Genomic DNA, 22,849 nt, shown 5'->3' with positions numbered 1-22,849 from the left:
TTGGATATGTGGTGATGAATGTTTGTGAATGGATTAAGTTGATATGAATGTATTGATAGAGGTTAATGGGAACATAGAATTTAGATTATATTGTGCCACTATTAAATAATGTGGCTCATTGGTTTAAGTACACTAAGTGTATGAGTCATAGACTGTAACTCAGGTCTGAAGGTGCACACTTAATACCTGAATTTTAGGACGTAATACCGACGATATGAAATTAAAACTCCATACATATGGACGGGATGAATTTACTTCTAAACAACCTAGTGAGCTCCACATAAGATATACATAGGTTCAAAATGTGGGGTCCATCCGCACGATGGGCATTTGGCCATTTTCTTCTTTCTTGATTTTTTGTGAGAGATGAGGATGGTATTTTTGGCTCCCTTCTTTCTTCATTTTTCCTTCATTGGTTTCCTTTATAATTATTTTTTAGATTTTTTTTTGTATGAATGGTAAGAGTTTGTAAAAGAGAATAGAGTGTGGAAGAATAATGTAATGGATGACTTTTTATAATGGAAAGATTTGAAATGGATAAATTTTGTAATAGAAGAATGTTATAATGCATGAATTTTTATAATGGATAAATGTAATGAATGTTAGATTAGATAATTATTGTAATTGATTAATTGTTGTAATGGAAGAATGTTAAGATGGATGTATATTGTAATAAATGAATATTGTATAGTGGATCATCAATATTTACGATGAATTGCTTATATTCACTATGGATTGCCGATATTTTCATGGTAGATTGTCGATATTTAGTATAGATCATCGATATTTACTGTGGACTATTGATATTAAAAATGGATTGTTGATTTTTATTGTGGACCACAATATTAGGAGCGTACTACTGATATTTCACTATGATTGCTAATATTCACTGTGGCGTACACATCCGATAAAAACAACAATAACTCCCTTATTATATGTCTGATTTAGGTGATTTTATGCTCGTTGGAAATGTAATTTAATGAAATTTGAAATGGATTTAGAATTAGCTCATTTGGACACCATTTGATTATTCAAAAGTGGGCCCAAAGTTCATCAAGATCACTGTGGATTGTTGATATTCACTATGGGTACCGGTCCAACAAAAATGACTATAACTCCCTCATTATATATCTGATTTAGGTGATCTTATGCTCTTTGAAAAGGTAATTTGATGAATATCTGATTTAGGTGATCTTATGCTCTTTGAAAAGGTAATTTGATGAAATTTCAAATGAATTTGGAATCATCTCATTTGGACACATTTGACTGCTGAAAAGTGAGCCCAAATGTATGCGTCAATGAATATCAAAGATTTACAATGAATGATGAACTTTGGGCTCACTTTTAGACAATAAAATAGTATCAAAATGAGACGATTTTAAACTTATTAAAAATTTAATCAAATTACATTTTCAACGAATGCACAATAACCTAAAAGCAGACATGTAATGAGTGAGTTATGACTGTTTTGGTCAAGTTGATGGCCCACAATAATTTTAATAAAATTTGGGCCTACTTTTTGGCAACCAAATGGTGTCCAAATGAGATGATTCTAAATCCATTTGAAAGCTCATCAAATTACCTTTCCAATAAACATAAAATCACCAAAATCAGGCAGGTAATGAGGGAGATAGTCGTTTTCGTTCGACCAATACCCCATGGTGAATATCAACAATTCACCGTGATCTTAATGAATTTTTGGCATAATTTTGGGCAATCAAATGGTCTCCAAATGATCTGATTCTAGATACATTTGAGATTTTATCAAATTACATTTACAACGAATATAAGATCACTCAAATCGAACATGTAACGAGGGAGTTATGACCTTTTTCATCAAACATGTATCCCATAGTCAATATTTGTGACGGTACACTCTATAGTCTACAGTGAATATCAACGGTCCACTCTTAATATCAGCAGTCCACAGTGAATATTAGTAATTTACACTAAATATTGGTGATTCACAGTGAAAATATCGGTGATCCACGGTGAATATCACAGTAAATATCGATGATACATCATACAACATTCATCTATTACAACATACTCCCATCTTAGTATTCTTCTATTACAAAATTTCATCAATTACAATATTCATCCATTCCAACATTCATCACATTAATCAATTACAACATTCTTCCATTAAAAAATTCAAGCATCACAATATTTTTTTATTACAAAATTTATCTATTCCAACGTACATCTATTATAAAAAGCCATCAATTATAGTATTCTTTCACACCATATTCCCTTTCACAAACTCACACAATTTATATTAATTTAAAAAAAAAAAAAAAAAAAAAACCTCAAAATTTACTATAAAGGAAACTAATAAAGGAAGAAGGAATGGAGCCAAAAAAAAAAAACAATCCTTCACTCCCTAGAAAAACCAAGGAAGAAAGAAGAAACAGCCAAATGGCCTTTGTGCATAAGAGCTGCACATTGTGAATATATTCACATCTTTTGTGAGGCCTATTGGGCTGTCTAGAAGCAAATTTATCCCATTCATATGTATGGAGTTTTAATTTCATCTCGTCCGCCTAAGTTTGAGGGCTAAACTCATCATGAATGAACAACATATGAGAAAATAGTTATGAATTAACACACAATTATAGTATAGTTGTAGGCCACAAATATTATCAAATAAAAAATTGAAAAAACCCTTCTGTAGGATCATGACTATCTGATTAAAATGAATAGACTGGATCAGCCAAGGGGTAGGCCGGATTTCAATTTTGAATGGGGTATACGTCCCTTTTTAAAATGACCTTTCACTTCCCAAAAACGAAAGTCAGCCATACCAAGAGTAGCGTGGCAAGAGGGCACTTTCATCATTTAAAAAATAAAAAAGTTGTTTTAGGGCTAGAATTCCTTAACCTCGTCGGTATGTAAAGATTCGTAAAGATCTCAGGACACAACCATGTCATCTTACCGAGCCACCTAGACCAGAAGCCCAATAAAATTATTACCCTGGTATTACCCTCACAAGTACCTAGCTATAGATTGGCAGTCTTATTAGGGGCTCCATGGGGCCTACTGTGATGTATATGTTTTATCCACGCTGTTTATTCTTTCGACGAATCATTTTAAGGCATGAACTAGAAATGAAGGTAGATCAAAGGCTCATGTGGAGCACACCACAGAAATTAATGACGATTGAAAGACTTCTTCAGTTTTGGATGAAGTTAGTATTTATGTTTTACCTTCGTCAAGGTCCACGTGACTTTAACAACATCCAAGTCTACGAGACCTTAACAATAGTTTTGAGGCAAATAAACATCACACTGGGCACACCGTGATCCATAGCTGAAGTGGTAGACTGAGTGAAAGATAGCTCGTTTCAACACTGAGGTCTTGGTATCGATCCTGGGCTAACAGGGAATTGTGAACTGACAATGGCTTGTACTCACAAGCTAAAAATAAAATAAAAAACATCAGAGTGGGCTTATTTTCTAAATGGTGTTGGACATACATCATACACATGGCATACATGTAAGGAGATCTGGATCGTTCAATATGAGGCTGTCAGGACCTTATCTAGTGAACACGGGTCTTTAAAGTTATCCAGACCATTTCTAAAATGGGCCTCACCCCTGAATGGGCATACCCAAAAAAAAAAAAATGTAGTGAAATATTTCAACCTTGGATTCTTCAAAGGCTAAGGAGGCCGGCCAGAGCGTATTCAAAGAAAAAGAGTCAAATGATCCAACGGATGAAATATTCTTATCTAATTTTATCTTCTTTTTTAAAAAATAAAAAATAAAAAATTCTCAAGCATCCAAGGCGAGGACAGTTGTACCAACGGTCTGGATCATTGAAAGATGAACCCACATCCAAAGGAGAGCGCTGGATTATTGTGTCACACATATGGTCCAGATTTTGAAAATCTGAAAATAATTTATCAAAAAATAGGTAAAATATTACTTTTGTGATATTTTAAAAAGAGAAATTTATAAATAACTATCATATTAATATAACATTTACATCCCAATACCTTCTTCAAAAAAGTTTTCAATAACATATCTCATTAATTTAAGTAATTATCAAATCCAAACCGTTTATCATGTAGGCACCTCCATGTGCGTACCCTAGCCGAACGATCAGGGTAGTTCACTGATCATGTGGCATTCGTTTTATATTGCAAATAGACATCCAAAAGAAAAGGAAATGAGGTTTTTGCAGATTCCCACATCAATTCCAGGATATTTGTGAATACACAAATTATATATATATATATATATATATATATATATATATATATATATATATATATGTATATATATATGGAAAAGGTTCTATATTGTCGAGCTCATGGGAACTACCCATGAGGTCGAGCTGTGTGGGCCCCACCATGATATATATCGAACATCTATCTCGTTAGTGAGATGCACCATTCCATAGTGGGCCTAGGGCTTAAAAATCAAGTCAATCCGTGACTTGTGTGGGCCACACCACAAACAAAAGTTGAGAGTAGTTACCCTTCATTAAAACATTCATAATTATTTTTTAGGCCTACCGAGATGTGGTTCACAAATCCAGCTCATCTATTATGTGTGTCCCACTTGGATGAAGGGTCAAACCAAGTTTCAGACACATCCAAATTTCAAGTGGGCCCCACCAAGTGCTTTCATATGTTTTAGGCATGTCTTCACGTGATTTTAAATGGTATGGCCCACCGGAGTTCCGTATACGGCTAATTTTTGGATATCCCATAATTTAAAGGGGACCCATCAAATGCACGGTGTTAGTGTTCGACATACATCATGGTGGGGCCCACACAACTCGAGCTCATGGGGAGTTCCCATGGGCTCGATCATATAGAACCTTTTCCTGTATGTGTGTGTGTGTGTAGAGAGAGAGAGAGAGAGTAATGGTCTCTTACGAACCATACCGTAAGGAATTTATGTGAGAGCCTTCATGTAAGCCATGAGATGGGGAGAGCAGTTGGATTCAGCTGCATCGAGAGAGGAAGGGTCTTAAAAAAAAATACTCTCTCCTACACGAACGGAGACACTCTTGGAATTACAAGCAGATTTCAGGCAAAAGCCTTTCGTTGGAAGATCCTGCGCAAGGATTCTGTGTGGGGCCCACTATGATGTTTATGATAAATCCAACCCATCCATCCATTTTTCGAAATCATTTTATGACATGCGACAAAAATGAGGAGGATCCAAAAATTAAATGGGCCACATGAGAGGAAACATTGGGAATTCAGTGACCACCGTTGAAACATTCATATGGATACAAAGTTTTGTATCGGTTTATGTTCCCGGTGCTTTCATTTCATCTCAGTGAAAATGACCTTGTTTGGATGGAATATAAACACCAAGGTGGAGCCTAGACAGGTTGGATTTCACACAAAGATCACAGTGGGCCCCACACAGAATCCTTCCGTGGGATTTTAATGGGAAAGACTTTAGCAGGAAATCTGTCCCTTACCTTCTTCTTTTTTTTTTTTTCTTTTTTTTGTTAGCTTGTTAGTAAACCCCACTGTCAATTCACAATTCTCTGTTAGCCACCCCCACTATGGATTGATACCAAGACCTCAGTGTTGAAACAAGGTATCTTTCACTCTGTCTACCACTTGAGCTATGGATTGAGCTATGGATCAGGGTGTAACTGTAGAGAGGTTTTAGGATAGCAGTTTCATCATTTTTCTCAAAATATGAAAATAATAATAATAATAATCATAACCACTATGAAAAACAAATGAAAAATAGACATTTAAAATGACCATAGATTAACGATGCAATTATCGGTATTTACAAATACACAATAATTTCGATAGTTATTTGAAAAACCCTAGAGAAATTAACAACTTCTAAGCTGCCTATTTGCATTCTAACGTGACGGTCCATCTGATGATCGGCACAAGTTCGATTTTTGCCCAAAATCATCTGCAAGGTGGGACCCATAATAGGATGGGCTTGGAGGTTGCACCCATGTGCTACATCGACGCATGTGGCTGCGTGTAGACTACCTTACATGTGCACCAGGCAAGCAAACCTCGCAGATTCATAAAAGAGGTTTTCAATTCTAACCGGTTGGACACAAGTTGGCAAAATCAGCCACATGAAAGGTTGAATGGATTGGACGCTGCACGCACATGAAAGATTGGAAGTTATACGCCGGCTGGACCATAACATGTGGTCCAAACGGTTGGACCTGAGACCTCATATATAAAAATAGAGATAACATAGATTTTAGATATCCACTCACAACACCAAAAATCAGTTTCCATTTTTTATAGAGATTAATACATGCATCAAGAAACAAAGCAGCTAAATAAAGCCACTGTCAGTCTAATACTCTTATCAAAGCACACATCAAACAAACACATCCATATATATATTTACAGAGCTAATGTACCATATGAAGCTCAGCCCAACATGGTTGGATGGGACCCACCTTTGGCTTGGACACACCATGGGATGGAATACTACCCAAAATCTCCCCCCATCAAATGATCCTAGCCATCTGATGAAAACAGACTTTAAAGCCAATGGTCCACATTCAACACTGACCAAATTGGACGATTAGGATAACTTTAGTCGATCTGTCCCTTCCACCGTGCGGCCCACAGTATGAACGGTTTGCATCGCCAGGAGGGAGCATTTTAATTTACAATGCCAACACTCATATAACTAGAACATTATAAAAGAAAATGGATTGGGATCTCAACCCAACCTCAGATTGAGCCTGACAACAGCTCGGCCTCCTTACTCTTCTGCTTGATCTGAATCAGCTCGTTGTAGATGCACCATGGGAAACTGATGAAGTGGTCTCGTTTCAGCCCTTCATTGTATGTGCCAAAGTAGTCAGGATGATACGTTACATGGTACCATGCAGATGCCTTTGCGTATGCTTCATTGTCTGTGGGTGGGTCCACCTCGCTGCCCTTTTCATAGAACCACCCCCTCACTTCCTTCTTCAAGGACTGCACAGCCAGGCTTATCACCTTGACATTGTCTTCCTTTTTGTTCATGAAGGATTTTTCCAGCTTCGTGATACTGCCACTGATGATCTCCGCCTCTGTCATAATCCCGTAATGCTCCATCAGATTACCGAGCTTGAAGTCGTACTGTTCCTTGTACCAGCACGCCTCGTCGAGGTAGTCCTCGAAGCCATTGACTTCCATGTCAGGGTCATATGACTGCTGGGCGACCTCCCTAGTGAAGGATTTGATTTGACTAGATTGCGAGGCGATGTCCTTTATTGCCCGGAAGAGCTTCCCAAGCACTCCGGTTGATTCATAGGTGCGCTTGTTGGGCTTCTCCATGAAGTCGGGGTATTCCTTGACATGGAAATAGGGTGGGATTTCAGCCAGGATGCCGGTCTTGGAGAAATCGATGGCAATCGAGAAAAGCTTCGCAAGCTTGATGCACGCCTGGCTGTTGGCCTTGAGCGGCTCCTTGTCGGCAAATACGGTGTGGGTGTTCGCAATGACACGGAAGTTGTCATTGACCATGTAGTCTGTGAAGTACTCCTCGACCTCCTGCATGGGGAGAGCAAATGCCATTCATGGACAGTAAAAACATAATTAAAGGGTCCAGATTCAATATGCAAACTTCCATTAATCAGAGGTCATGATTTTCTAACTGATCTGATTTTTTGGGGATATGACAAATCTATGGTCAATCTGATTACTTGGGTGATTTGGATTTTAGTGCCTGTTTGGATAGTTGTAATTGACTGTATTGTAATGTAAAAGCGCCATTATTAAGATTTTACAGTGATTGTTTAAACATGTAAATTGGCACGTAATTCAATGGTCAAATGTAGATAAAAGATAGGTAAAGGAATTTGTAATTATTACAAAGTTACAATACCTTACAATAGAAATCGCTTATCTAAACATCAGATTAATTGTATTTTTTCAATTGATTCGACATCTCAGTAATATAAAAGTATTATCATTGCACTTTTACCAGGCCTATCCCAACATGAGAATTCTTGATATTGTTGACTAGGAGACAGGTATCGTAATTTGTAATCATTGCACTTTTACAATTCATTACGACTATGACACATGTACGGTAGGGGAGCTACCTCAGCACTTAATTCAGGTATGGTGCCCAGCCCCCCATCGCTCGTGTCAGGACCAAGGACCGAAGTTTTAGGATCTTTCGTTTTCTAAAGTGGATCAAATGTGCTACATCATTTTCTCTGCCCAGATGCTCTGTGACCCACCTAAATTTATCCAGATGGGAATTTGGAGCAGGAAAGCACCTAATTTTCTGGAGGAAAGTGATGGCAAAATGGCGGGCATTGATAGTATGTCTATTTATGTAATCCCACACACCGATAGCAATGTGATTAAGTCTCACAGCAGACCATAATATTCATTTTCTGTGTATATAGGTCTTTTTTTTTTTTTTACCAATTACGGTGCACAATACAATATAAAAAATGCAACATTCATTGAGTTTCTCCCAAATTATATAACATTTGTAGTAAATTTACGAATTTAGGATGTGTTTGGATGTCTAAGTGAATGGAATTGTGAACATTCAGTTAATTAAAGGATGCGGGAACTATTAATTACCATTCCCATTATTCTTAATGAAGAAGTTACCCTTCAAATTACAGTAACATAACTTCATTTTGGAGCCCGTAACCTTGATACATAACAGCAGTTCAATTCATTAGCATATCCAAATGCACCATTAATCCACAGAAGAGCAGTTCAATCACAACAACTAACAAATTGGCACAAGTCCATATGATTTTAACAAGAGAAACTCATAAAAATGATTAAAAAACGGCTCAGTTCCCAACTCAATGAAAAATGAGCATCAAAACATGAATGGAATAGAAATGAATTGCATATTTGTTAGGAAAGATTGCAGTATGGAAGACTTGCACCTCAATTTCAACATCGTGATCCAGCAAAACAGGCGGTTTGGCAATGTATTCCATGGGTGGGATTTGACGAGGTGGAATAAGTTCGTCGTCCCAGCTTACAAAGTATACGTCTCCATCCAAATCGCTTCCCGAGCATTCGTTTGGGTGCGGTCTAAAATAATAAATCGACAGACATAAGCATTTTGAGATGATAAAATGTATGTGCACCAAAAGAAGCAAACAGTAGCAATGCAAAAGGTTGAGAAAATTTCTCTCGCGCATGTACCGGACTTATCTCGTGTGCTGTTGTGTTAGATTCAAGCCAATCATTTCTTGTCTTGAGCTTAACATAAGGGCCTTTACAGGGAATTATTTGATACTCCAGCTGCGTATGACGCTTGATACGCAGGCCCTCAGAAATCATGCACGAGGCATATATTAACTCAAATTAAGCCCACTAAACTGTAACTCACTGTAGCAAAACCACAGTAGAGAAATCTGGTTGGTCGAACAATCCTAACCTCTTACACTTGTTCATTGAAATAGGAATGTTAGATATTTAAACGTCCAATAAATGCCCACCAATCTGATAGCAGATGATAGCATAAGTGTAATTTCAGTTCATGCTGCATACAAAGTGGGAGCCATAATTTGGATAGTTCAGTTTGATTTACTATATCGCATATGCAATTTCAAGGTAATATCTACATGCCTGAGTCATCTCTCACACCCTGCTTATGACACTGGGAGGGATGATCCGAAGAGGATCTTTAGGTGGGTGGGTTACTCTTCACCCCTACACAAACTGATTCGTGCTGGGTGTGGGCTTGGGCCTACTGTGCGAGGCCCGTGCCGGACGTGAACCAGACTTGAGCCTGGGTCTATTGTAGCCCAGCCCAAGCATGGTCCATTGCCAGCCTAAATTGCAAACCAGAGAGCCAGAGGTGAGTTTGAGGAGGAGGTAGGGATCCAATGGGGGAGGGGACCCATTTTAGCCGCAAATCATATGGAGAGGTGTTCCATCCGAGTTGAGGGGATTAGAAACAAAGGCTTGGATATTGGAAAATGAACCATAGGTTGTTATTGGTGAAGAGATGGTTGAGGAAATTCAACATTTCCAAAAGGTTGTTCGAACAGAAGGATGAAAATTGAATTCTTTGCAGAGCGCTATCAATGCTAGTCAAGCTGGTTGGGTTGCTTGGGTATGGTAGAGATGGAAGACATTATATCCATCGAAACTGGATCAAAACAGGATTCTATTTCAAGTCCATTCAGCTAGGGAGAGGATAAGGATTGGCAAATCAGAAACAGGTCTTTCCCTTAGCTCGCTGTTGTATCTCTTTCTGTAGGGTGTTTGGGCATACATGGGCTACTGCACGTGATGGACTTAGCTCACCGGTATCCCTCCCAATCCTTGGGAGGTGGAGACCTTGGAATCCATAGCAGTGATGGCGATCATGGTGCTATAACTGGATATTTGTACCAATGACAACGACAATAAATAGGATCACTTTATGCTAGCAAAACTATATCTATTTATTTATTTTTATGACAACAGGGTGTCCCTGCCCCTTTAAGGCGAGAATATTCCCTATGGAGGCAGGCAATCACCCGCCAACCACCTGCATCAGGTAATTCATGGGAAGGAGACGGAAACTTGCACAGAGAGACTAAAAGAGATTACATGGAAATACTAACAGAGATTTGAGTAGTTATATTGAAAGACTAGTAGAGGATTACAAAACCAGAAATTCTCACACAAAATTTTCACTAAAAAATTCACAAGATACTCAGAAGAAAATACTCAAAAGAAAACACTCAAACACATATATAACACTAGATCTCTCAATTTTGAGTGACACTCAAGATTTGAGACTTTTCTTTGATTATATGAAGGAAGAAAGGTGCTTTAATCATCTAGCCTTCCTGTAGATAGATGTCATCGTACCATAATAATGTTTCCTTTTCTATAGAGAGATCCCATAGAACTCCAATAATGTTGCTTTTACTATTGAGGGATACTTGGAATCTACTTTTGCAAATGACGACACTTTACTTTTTAAGAAAGGAATCTACTATTTAGCAATTGATAGAAAATTAGATACCTATCCTAGATGAGGTGGAGTTGGTACAGCTTCATTAGAGAGAAAGAGATCACTTTGTCCTTTAGTAATAGGAAGTCTTGATAGTGAATCATTATGCTGCTTTTTGAAGATGTTAATTCAACTGAGGAATTCTAAGGCCGCTGTGAGAGTTCTTAATCAAGAGTAATGTTGATTTTTTTCTTTTTAATCAATCTTCCCCTTCTCTCCCTTGGAGCATTGAGGTTACTAATGTTGGAGATATAACTAGATCAAGATTTAAGACAATCGTCTTCCTTATCATTTCCATGGGATGCTTCTAAAAGATCCTTAGGAATTTTGGGGATACCGATATCCATATTGACTTCCTTTAAAGAGGGCATATCCAAGTTTATCAAACAATTGGTCTTTTTATAAGTCTGGATTTCAAATTAAAATCCTCTATTTAAGACTTTCTCAAAGTGAATTTTTGACAGTATGGGATTTTGAGGATACAGAAACTATCTCTTAGCAAATACTCAAATTTGAATTTGTCCCACTACTTAAGGTCAATATGCCTTTCAAGAATAGGCAGAAAGGATTAGGAATTAAATGTGAATTCCCATCTTAGAATCCAAGGACGAAATTACCAATAAACAAATATAAAAAATTCAATCGCAATGAGATGGAGAAGAATTTAGTTTTCAATTATTTGAACTTGGTATAAAGGGCTGAGGGAAGAAGTTGTGTAGTTACTCCAAGATTTTCCCACCATGAGAAAAACCAAACAGAGAAGCTAGAGTTGAAAGAAGAATCAAACTGAGAAACCAAGAGTTTTTAAACTGTCAATTTTGATTGAAAAACACATTGTCCCAAGCCTTTTACATAGCCCCAATAGTTGTAATAAACACAACTATCATAAGGAAATTTTATTTTTTAGGGCTTATAAAGTTTATCGATTCCCCATTTAGGGGAGAAATGATATTGGAAATTGTGAATAGGTAATTTCTGAGGCATTTTCTCCATAAAAGTGTTTGATTTGAACACTTTCTAAGTCCTAAAGAACTTTAGTATTCCTGAGTTTTACCACGTGATGGGGCTATAAGGTATTTACCTCCTAGAGGAAAGCATTTTGCTACTATTTGATGAACTGGATACGAAGTATCGTGGGGTTCTATGGGTATTACGTAGAATCTAACCCGAGATGTATGGACTTAGGTTATTAACCCCTCATTTAACTATTGATAATAAGTTTAAATTCTTATTATAGGAGACCGTCATCAACATTACTCTTAATCAAGAATCTCAAAGAGGCCTTAGAATTCCTCAGGCGAATTCGCATCTTCAAAAGGTAGCATAATGATTCACTATCAATAGTCCTCATCACTAAAGGACAAAGTGATCTCTCTCTAACAAAGCCAGACTAACTCCACCTCATCCAGGACATGTCACTAATTTTTCATCAATCGTTAAAAAGCATATTCATTTTCTAAAAAGTAAAAGCATCGTCATTCACAAAAGTAGATTCCAAGCATTCATCAACAGTAAAAACAACATTTTTGGAGTATTGTGGAATCTCTCTATACAATAAAAGTAACATTATTATGGTACGATGGCATCTCTTTATAAGAAGGTTAAATCATTGAATAGCCTTTCCTCCACATAATCAAAGAGAAGCCCCAAAGCTTGAGCATCATTGAAGCATAGAGATTAATTGTGGTATATTTGTTTTTGAATGTTTTCTTCTAAGTATTTTCTTTTGAGCATCTTTGAAATCTTTAAGTGAGAATTCTCTGTGAGAATTTCTAGTTTTGTAATCCTCTACAAGTCCTCCAACAAAACTGTTTGAATCTCTGTAAATATTTCTATGTAATCTCTTTTAGTGTCTCTATGTAAGTTTCCATCTATATAGTTTTGTTGGCATAAGAAGTAATTGGATACTAGTGCCGCAAGCAAGGAGGATTACTCGAGGGCAAGGGTTGAAGGTTGGTTGAAGCAAGAGGAGAAGATTCTCAAATAAGCGGACCAAGTAGAAGAAACTTATTCAAGGTATTTGACATGAAATTTCATGAAATTTCACATTATTTGGTGCAACCAAACACACCCTTAGCAAAGAAGGTGACTCTGAAAAGACAGGTGCAACTAGAAAGAAGGTTTTGAATATCAATATTGGAGGGTGTATCAACAATGCTGGAAAACAATACAAACAAATTGCCTATATGCTTCAGTACTTTGCAACTCCTTCGCATATCATGTGTTCATATTTTATTGTACTAATGTCTAAATATTTGAATCATGTTGGTTTTCAATGTATTTCCTAAATCCAAAATACTATTACAGCCGAAATCTCTTCGAAGACAATTCACTTAAAAGGCTTGTATATGACGTGTACGCCACTTATTCCTTGACTGTCAAGGGAAAGGCATATTTGGTATTGAGGTAAATATATTCCGCACTTACATTCTCCATATCTACATCTCAACTATTTCATACTTACCTTTGCTACTATATGCCATCAACATATTGTTAAATTCCACGACGCAGTTGGAATGTTTAGCTACCAGGCCACAATGAGGTCGAGGAGCATCATTATGTCATGTGAGTTGGTACATTTAAAGTTAGTTTTCATATTATTTTATCAAAATTGAAACTTATTAAACAACTTTAAAATTCACAGGCGAATGGCGGGCCATGTATAGCACTAACTACGAGATTTTATAACAGTTGGCCGTCTATGTGCTTGCGTAGACGGTCTCCTACTCACCATGTGAAAGAAATTTGAGCACATTTTCCCTCATCCACACAAATAAGTGCAACAAACTGGGGTTCGATAGGCTTCAGAAGCTAGTGTATTGTCACTATAATATGAAGCTAGGAGAGAGACTGATCCAGGACGAAAAAAGAAGAAAAGCTTAAGAGACACATTAGACTTGATGGTGGTCAGACATCATGCATTTGTTGAGTCCGAGGAAGAGGATCCAGTTTACTAGTGGGTTAGGTCGGATGACTTGGATACTTCGGATGGGCAACCAAAGCTACATGCAACGACAGATGCAACTGAACAAGGAATTGATGTTGGTGCATATATGGAGCAGCAAAAATCTTCAGATAAGCCATTCGACCCATTGACGAGGAATCTGGAGGGCAACCTGTGACAATTACTATCACATGAGACATGTGGCGGGCAAACATTATCTGAAACCGAGACTAAAACAAAGAGTGATGGCAGTGATGACAGCGATGATGATGAGGGTGATGGTGATGGTGACCCTAATGATAGTAGCGGTGATGGTGATGATGGCGACGGGGATGGTGGCGGCAAGAGAGAGTCTCAAATGCCAACCATGGTTCATTAGGGAGAGAAATTTTGATCATGCCACTTAGGACACTAACCATGGTTCTCGTCCAAATGAATCATGGCCTCGTCTTGTCATTAACAAGGCATATACTCGTAAGAAGTTACTGGAGAAGAAGAAGACCACGCAACTAACAGAATTAGAGGAGCGGTTACTGGACATATCCATGAAGGATACATACGGTCGTGGGAGTATTAGAGGCTCTAGACAAGGATCGCGGAGGATAGAGGAGAGCTTGAGTTCCAGGCCACAACATGATTATAGATCACAGACACAAGAGTAGCTTAAGCTCTCTGCCACAATATAGGTATGAATATGGAGCTAGTGGATATGCAAGGAGTGACTCAAGCAATTACGGCTCATCGTTTTTTACTACAGTCATGACTTCACTTCCGTATATGGGCAAGGAAATGGGTAACAATATGGATATGGAGAGCAGTATGGATACCCATGAGTTCTATCTATGCCCATCCCAGATCTATGTCAGCCATAAACTTTGACTATTACACAATACCCACGGATGGGAATATTAGTTTAGTTCAGAGAGGATAAGTACCAACATTATGTCAAGTATCTTAGCTGGTATCATTCTATTATGACTTGGGCACAATACTGTCGATTTGTGGAGCAACAGTATTATTCCTAGCCCCGTTAAAATGGAGACGATGATTACGAGCCACCGTGCAATTCTATGTGGATCTAAGCCATAGCCAGTCACATCATTGATAGGTATGTTTCTCAATTTTTACTTCTTTTCTTGCTTTTGAATGAATTAATTGTGTTTTCATACATGTCTTGATACATTTATAAATGTTATGCATTCGATTTGAATATAGTTGCATTAGTTCAGTCAAACAACGCATAGCTTAGGACCCCTTATGCAAAGGAAACCTATTATGTGCACATCTTTTTTGAGATGTTATGATTTAAAAGTATGCATTAAGGTATTTTTTAACAATCCCTAAAGTTTCATTGAAAACTTCAACCATTTTCCCAATGTTTCCCCATGTTTCCCAAATAGTGCGATAAATTACCCAATACAAATGATATATCCCATGAGATAACCGATTGTATATGCATCCCAAGGTTGCGATACAGAGCGCGATACCGATATTTCGAACACTGGATAGCCCTTAACAAAGTCTCACAGCCGAGCAATTACATGAGTTCCACTAAAGCTCAAAAGCAAGGAATTCACTCACATTCACATGCTCAAAACATTAAACAGGTTATTAGGACAAAAGAACATGTAACTACCACTCACAACCAATAAGATTCCGCACAAGCATCTAATATATTGTTATTAGCATCCAGAGCAAGGTTATGGTGAACTGAATAATGTCCATAATAGAAGGGTTAACACAAAACCATAGAAGCATTTGATATTTTGAAATTAAATTCTAAATGTAAGTTGCAAGAATGTCTGACCTTTTTCCTTTTTGTGGAAAAACCACGCAGTCAACCATATGGTGTAAAGCTGGGACATTGATGGCTTGCAAGACACGCACGTCACCTGGGTGGAGACATGGGCATTTAGCAACAAGTACTCTACCCTCGAGCACAGTAGACCTCTTATCAGAGTCATTTCTTCCGAATGTAAACGGTTCATTATCATAAAGCTGCTTCCTCCCAATGCAAGATATTTGAACAAACACCTGCCCATATTCCAGAGTCCTAGTTTCATCAAGGCATCCCAACATTGATCTTCCATTTGGAACAAAAATCCGTGTCTTAGTCCTCATTTCCAACAGCTTTGATGCCCGAAAAGTTTGCAGCATCATTGAAAGGAATGGCTCGGCATCAGGCTTATAACCACACGTCAGCATTTCTCTAAGGACCCGATTGTGTTCTCCCGGAGACATGTCCTCGAGTGCCTCCTGTGCTCTTATCGGATCCGTTAAAATCATGTCCAGTTGTTTTACAGCTTCTTTTTGCTTCATTTCAAACACACGATCTCTAACTCCAAGCGTTGACAGAAGAGTGATCAACTGTCGATTGAGGAAAAAAGGCTGATATTTGCTCCACCCCAAAACATCCAGTTTTGTGTTGTCCGAGTCATACTTGAGCATGCTTTTTCTCAAGGACAACTTAGATGGAGACATGGGATCCACAGCTACAACACCTTTGTACCCACCATATCTAATTTGGAATGCAGATGGAGTCAAACCTCCAATGTCACACTTTATAGCCACGCTTTTAGCAAAATCAGCTGAAATTTTTCCAATTCCATCCGAGAAATTATATTTCTTGTTTTTTATCTCTATATCAGGAATATGTTCAATTTCATGCCTATCGATGCTCAAAGTTTCTTTCGATGACCCAAACGATTGACCCAATCGGGCCGCATATTTTGCCACGTTCCTTATCTTACTAAAGTCTCCCATCCACTTCCTTATACCAGCTGCATTGAGTCCACTCCTTGCTGCAAACATCCATGCGGAATTCTCCTTTAACTGACTTGAAGAGAATGCAAGAAATTCAAACTTCTTATCACCAATAACTATGCCATTTCTCAAAATGGAGAGTATCCTTTTATAAACATCAGTATGCTGTTCACCATTTGCCAGAACTGCCCGTGTTACCAAATCCGTCGACCGTATTTTGTCTGAATCCTCATCAACGAAAGTAATACGAAGGAAGTTATCAATATCTTCAGCATACTCGCGTAATACACGATTCGAGATGCTGACCTCCGGCCCACAAAGGTACACTTTCGTGGGGGTGATTTGAACCCTGTGGACATAGACCAAACCTGGATCCAATGAAATAGTGGTGGATTTTGGAGGATGGCGGGATGCACGGTATTTTCCATACTGCTGGTGAAGCCATTTTGCAGGTTGAAAGCAGGAATCTTTTAGATGTGATAGCCTCTCCAGGGCACATTCCACGTAGTGAATAGGTACCAGACGAGGATCAACCAACCTAAAGAAATTGTCATCAAGTGTGGGCCCCATGATGATCCCATTCTGAACCAAACTGGTTACCTTGAACAGAATTGTATATGGTAATTGAATCCTCTGGCGAGGCCCAACAATGGGGACAAGATTCAAACCATGAGAGAAGGAAAAACTGCTCTCCAAGACAAATTGGCCTTCAATTTCTTTAAAACATACAAAGTTCTCATGGATATCAGGAAGCCTGCAGCCATATGGAATTTCCAAACACAATGCAGAAGATTGGCCGATTGCAGAAGACACAGTGAAATCGGTTGCTCTGACCCAATGATTTCTTGATATGTCCTTGAAGTAGTTTAAATTAGGATCTTCATATATAGATTGACTGATCGCAGGCTTCTTGTAAATCCGCGGAGCAGCTTGCAACTACAAATTAGGAAAACATATCGAACATTACCATTTAAATTTCTGCTACAAGAAATAACAGAAAACATTGAAGAGGTTACTGTTTGGTGCACTGTGCATCCGCAAGTCTTATTGTGAGCTTCTACAAAAATTTGGACATGTGGTACAACAGTTAATTACCCAGACCAGACATTGGGTGGATCCCACCATGCATCAGCATGGTAGAAAAACCTCACTGATCAGATGATCTTAACCACGTGATCAATGACTGTCAAATGGACACTAGAAAAGAATTCTGGCAATGGTCAAAACTGAACAGGAAAAGGTCCCAGTCATCAGAAGGATATGTCCATCTAATCGATGCAATTTGGGAGTGTGATCCATCCAGTCTGCAATCCACCCAATGAACTGATCAGATCACAGATTTGATTTCCCAACATTAGTAAAAAGCCAAACTTGGAAATAGGATACAACGGCTGCTGAAACAAACATGGTCAGAATGAGGAAAGAATCAGACCTTCGGAAAGGAGACAGAATACTTGTTTGTTCTAGTATGGCTAAATGGTACAGGAATTAAAAGAAGGCTCATTTCCAAACAAGAAGAGAACCAGAAAAAACTCACTTTCTTGCTAGGGTATAAGCCCATTAAAGAAACACCATTGAAATGTTGGTTCTTGTAGTTGAGAAGCAAATCCATATTCATGAATTAAGGATGGGTACAAAGCTATTTCAAAAATTTGACATGTCAACTCAAAACTCAACTGAGTTTACTTGACTCGTCTAGAATTTGAGACTCTCGACGGAAACTCAATTCATTTGATGAGTTCTAACCAAGTCTCCTCCAAGTTCTTTTTCACCTTCTTTCCTAGACTTTCTAGATTTTTCCTAAGATTGTCTAGGTTTTTCCTATATTATAATAAATTAAACATTTAAAATATACCCCCAGCACAAAAATGTGAGCAGCATTTTGCCAATTTTATCTCAGCAATTAGTCATTGAAAGGATTTTAAGACAAAAGAATATTGATGTGTTCAACCGGGGGTATTTCTCTCATTTCTGATGAAAGTAGGCTGCAACCTAACCTTTTCTCTCCTCTTTGTGTGTAGCCCACACACGTCACAAATACTTATGAGACAGTGCAACAAAAAGCTCTGTGGACGGTTCATCATATGATTGGAGCCCAAAACCAAAGGCATATTTAGAACTCAAGTAGGTCAAATCACTGGAAATGTTGGGATAGTGATGGCACACCTGGCCACTCCCTTCCCCTCCGAAATCTCTCCCTCTCTTGACATGCATCCCATGTGCCACTCCCTAGTGCATGTAACTAATTATTTACTTCTGACTATTTTTGCGTTGTCCATTGAGTATTCAGTACCTCCCAACACGATGGACTTCTAAATCAAGTTGCATTTTCAAGTTTTAAAACCACATTTTATACTGTTATGAAAGCATTTTCCCCCTTTGAGTATGCTTTGTCTAGTCAGAAACTCAATAGAAGTAATAGAAAATAGCAAATCTCTGCTAGCAAAAACCAAGTACTTTTGTGTCTGAATACGAATTAATGCAACCAGGCCACTTAATCTCCTAGAGAGGCCTAGATATGGCCAATGTGTGATCTCATCTACTTAAGATGGTAAAAGCATAATAATAGTAAAAGCAAATCTAGGAAATAATCCTCGAAATTTTCAATCACATCTTCAAATAAACCTCATATTATCCATCACATCCTCCCATATCTCCCCCAAATCTATAAATTAGTAGCTCAAAATCAACACATATTGGGCCCTATGGTGGGTCATGGGCTTCAGTAGGCTGTGGGCCTGCATCAGTAGTTAAGGAACAACATGTCACCATAGGATGAGTGTAGCTAAAATGAGGATGTTGAGATGGATAAGTGGAAAGAAAGGATAAAATTACAAAAGAATGCATTCGAAGAAATATAGGACTAGCATCAATAGGCAATGAGATGAAGCAAAGTAGACTTCGATGGTTTGGTCATGTGAAATGGAGACCAAGAACTGTGCTGGTAAGAAAGAGTGAGTTGGTACAAGTTGAATGCTCTAAAACGGCAAGGAGAAGGCCCAAAATGACATGGGTAGAGGTAGTAAGAAAAGACTTGATGACCCATGGTCTGACTGAAGTTATGGCCCTTGATAGAGTGGAATGGAGGAAAAGGATTCATGGAGCTGACCCCAGTTAGTTTGGGTAAGGTTAGATGATGATGGTGATGGTCAATCAATTATATGATTTTTCCCCCCAAAAATACAGAGTTTAACCTGAGTTTTGCAAACGAAGGTTCTAGCAGAGAAGTGAAGTTTTTTAAGCCACATGCATGAGAGAGAGCCCGTTTACACACCATCATGTGTCAAAGTGGCACTTGCTGTGCAATCTAGTCAATCCATTGGGTGGGCCTGACCATGTAAATTATCTTATTTGTCCCGAACCCAACTCAAAGCCTAGCCTGGATCTAAAAACCCAATGAATGCCTGATGGGTACCCGAACCCCAGTTAACCCAGGTATGGGCACTATTGTTTACCCAACCTGAACCAAACCCATTGACAGCCCCACTAACTAAGAGTAATTACTTATTCAGTACTTATTCAGTACTTATGCAGTACATAAAAAATATATATATAATCATGCCTAAAAGAGAAATTATTGATCTCAGAATCCAGAAAAAAACTAAAATAGAACATGGTATGGCAGTTCATACCTGTATCAAGAGAAACTTAGCAGCTTGTCCATGTGAGTGGCGCAGCTGGATTTGCCTAATGTTGCCATAAAAGAGTTCAAGCTTGTATTGGACACTGTGGCAAGACAGTAAGAACTTGAATTTTTGCAGATCGAAATCAAAGTTAACTTCAACGTTGCTGACACTCCAAAGAGCAGAAAAAATTTCGTCCGTAATCTGACAGCCGAAATGCAGAGTCGCAGGTTTCAACTTAAACATTGTGGTCCTTGGCTTCGGCACAATATCACGTGCCGCATATCGGGTTTTAAGAACAGAACCCTCATACGACAGCTGCCGCTGAGTAGCCACAGCGGTTATATCTTTGGCACAACTACTCGTTGTGAATTGAACGATCACGAATGTGCTTGATCTTGGGCTGATGGCCTTGGGTGGTCTAACCTTAAGTGCATAAACAGTCCCCTCACCCGTGTATCTCTCAAAAAACTCCTTCACATTTTCCGCACACACATTCGAAGGGAAACCCAAAACCTGAATTGTCCCACCTCCCATGTTGTTAGAGTTGATCAAATATAGCTGGGGTTGAGATGGTATAGCTCAATTGGACGGTTCTTCGTGCTGCAATCACGAGGCCACGGCTCTGACCCTCGCTTCAATTGCAACAAAAAATCTACAGCAGCAAGACACATGTTAGCAAGTCAATGTCTGCTAGAATGTAAGCTTCAAGTATTTGCGAGATTTAGAACAATCATTAGTACACACAAAACTCAAACTCATACAATGGTATAGGGTTGTGTTTGGTTGCACTAAATATCAAGGAATTTCATGATACTTGATGACTAATCAGTCTAAAGGCTAGTTTGGTAGCATGGATTTTAAATCCTGTAGAATTCAGTGGACTTTGCAAATCTGCTTTGGGGTGGGAATGCAAAAAAGGGCTCTTTGGGGGGATTTTGATTCCTCAAAAATCCAAATCCCTCTCATTCCATTGTACGGAATGACCAAAAAAAAAAGAGACAACAAATCCCCACAAATCCTTCCCATTCCCTAGTGCCAAACGAGCTCTAATTTCGTGCAACCTAAATCACCGATAAAGATAAGCAAGCCTTAAAAGAGCTCCTCAACCAAGTTACTAGATATCATATAGATAAGGACCTGTTCGGAACGTCCCCAAATTCAGATGGAAGCGTGCAGCCACTGTCCCCATTGAGAATGTGATCATAACAACCTTGTTTTCAGCTCATTCTCATTCAAGGTGGATTTCTTGGATGGGAGCGTTAAGCACATCCCGTCCAGGTGAATCGCCCCAAATCGGCTCCTTTTCTGCAAAACGCATATCAGTTGGCTCTCGTACATCCAAAGAGGCCCTAAGATGGTCATTCATTTCTACCCAAATACAGCATCGATTGATGAGGTTTGAAATATCCACCATCCCAATTCGGAAATGGGAAGATAATGGCTCAAGCATGCTTTTACTGCATCTCATTTTAGTAGCTTTTGCAGTTTGCATTTTGAGCCAGATGACTCTGCTTCTCAAAATGCACATGGGTCAGGCAACGTTCCAATCCATTATCATTATGAGTGCCATCCAAACAGACTCTCAGACAGATTCAAGAAAAAGAACAACACAATCTCATCGAAGTTATCTTCTTTCGCTCTTTCCACCAAAGCTACAAGTTTGAGTTGTAAAATCCCCTTCACAATTCAGAAGATAAGCATCCCTAGGGAATAAAAAAGAAGCAGTCTTCAAGCAAGACACTGGAAGATCCGAGTGGACGAGGGACCATCTACTCAGCAAGCTTCGAAACCCATCGTTAATGGCGGATTCATCAGGTGTGCATTGATTCAACGGATAGGAATTAAATCTCCTTCGTTTACATGTCGTATGAGAGCTGTGAGAATGAATGGGGAAGAAGAAGAAGATGACTTTAATGGCGGTTTCTATTGAAAGCATCCCTCTTGAGAATTGTGTGTGGAAACAGCAATGTCGAGTACCACCGACGACAGCTGCTGCAATTCGTTCATCGTTATTACTGCCGGAGACAGGGACCTCTCTATGCCCTAGATCCTGGCACAATGCCCTCAATTCCAGCGCGGTGAAACCCATCTCCGGCCGGAATCCTTGGCAGCCGTTATGTATAACGACGGGGTTATCTGTGTAGAGGGGTTTATGTGGGAATACAGAAAGGGCGGTAGCGGATTAGGGCAATGGATTGCGTATTGAGGATCTCAGTCGCTTTTTAAGTACTGAGGAAACTCTGTAGGGCCACCGTCGATGTATACGTCTTATCCACACTGTCCATCGGTTGCAGGGAAGCGGATTGCGTACTACCCCCGCCCGTCCCTAGCTCCGAACGGGCCTACCGATGTATCTGTACATCCAAACCGCCTATCCCTTTTCTCATGTTATTTTTAGGCATAAACACAAAAATGAGGCATAGCCAACGCTCAAGTGGACCACACCAAATAATAAGCTTGGTTGCATTAAAATGCACGAAACATTAAATGTCAGTTGCATTAAATACAAGAGTCATCTGTGGTGCGGCCCATTTGATTGTAGGATCTATCTCATTTTTGTGTTCATGCCTTAAAAT

General features: G+C 38.8%; 1 protein-coding gene across 2 annotated transcripts; it reads right to left on the bottom strand.

Annotated features, from left to right (window-relative positions):
- Positions 1–6,213: 6,213 nt before the first annotated feature.
- LOC131227343 (probable RNA-dependent RNA polymerase 1) lies at positions 6,214–22,147 on the bottom strand. 2 transcript variants are annotated; one of them, XM_058223127.1, is made up of 5 exons: positions 21,411–22,147; positions 20,280–20,925; positions 15,692–17,583; positions 8,869–9,019; positions 6,214–7,498 (listed from the first exon to the last, which is right to left on the bottom strand). In XM_058223127.1, the coding sequence occupies exons 2-5, from the start codon at positions 20,805–20,807 to the stop codon at positions 6,692–6,694; spliced, it is 3,378 nt and encodes a 1,125-aa protein (XP_058079110.1). In that variant the 5' UTR covers positions 20,808–20,925; positions 21,411–22,147; the 3' UTR covers positions 6,214–6,691. The 2 variants fall into 2 exon arrangements, with proteins under 2 accessions (XP_058079110.1, XP_058079109.1); XM_058223126.1 differs by lacking the exon at positions 21,411–22,147 and having other exon boundaries at positions 20,280–21,256.
- Between the last annotated feature and the right edge of the window lie 702 nt (positions 22,148–22,849).

The sequence above is a fragment of the Magnolia sinica genome, chromosome 15 (assembly GCF_029962835.1).
Source record: "Magnolia sinica isolate HGM2019 chromosome 15, MsV1, whole genome shotgun sequence".
Lineage (NCBI taxonomy): Eukaryota > Viridiplantae > Streptophyta > Magnoliopsida > Magnoliales > Magnoliaceae > Magnolia > Magnolia sinica.
This window is presented reverse-complemented; position numbering and strand designations above follow the sequence as displayed.

What these genes read in the sequence shown, in the direction of transcription:
- LOC131227343 (XM_058223127.1), bottom strand. Translation starts at nt 20,807, where the DNA reads ATGGGAGGTGGGACAATTCAGGTTTTGGGTTTCCCTTCGAATGTGTGT. An exon ending in TTTCCACAAAAAGGAAAAAG is followed by an intron (nt 9,020 to 15,691) that starts GTCAGACATTCT and finishes TTATTATTTTAG; the next exon opens with ACCGCACCCAAACGAATGCT. An exon ending in ATCACGATGTTGAAATTGAG is followed by an intron (nt 7,499 to 8,868) that starts GTGCAAGTCTTC and finishes CTCCCCATGCAG; the next exon opens with GAGGTCGAGGAGTACTTCAC.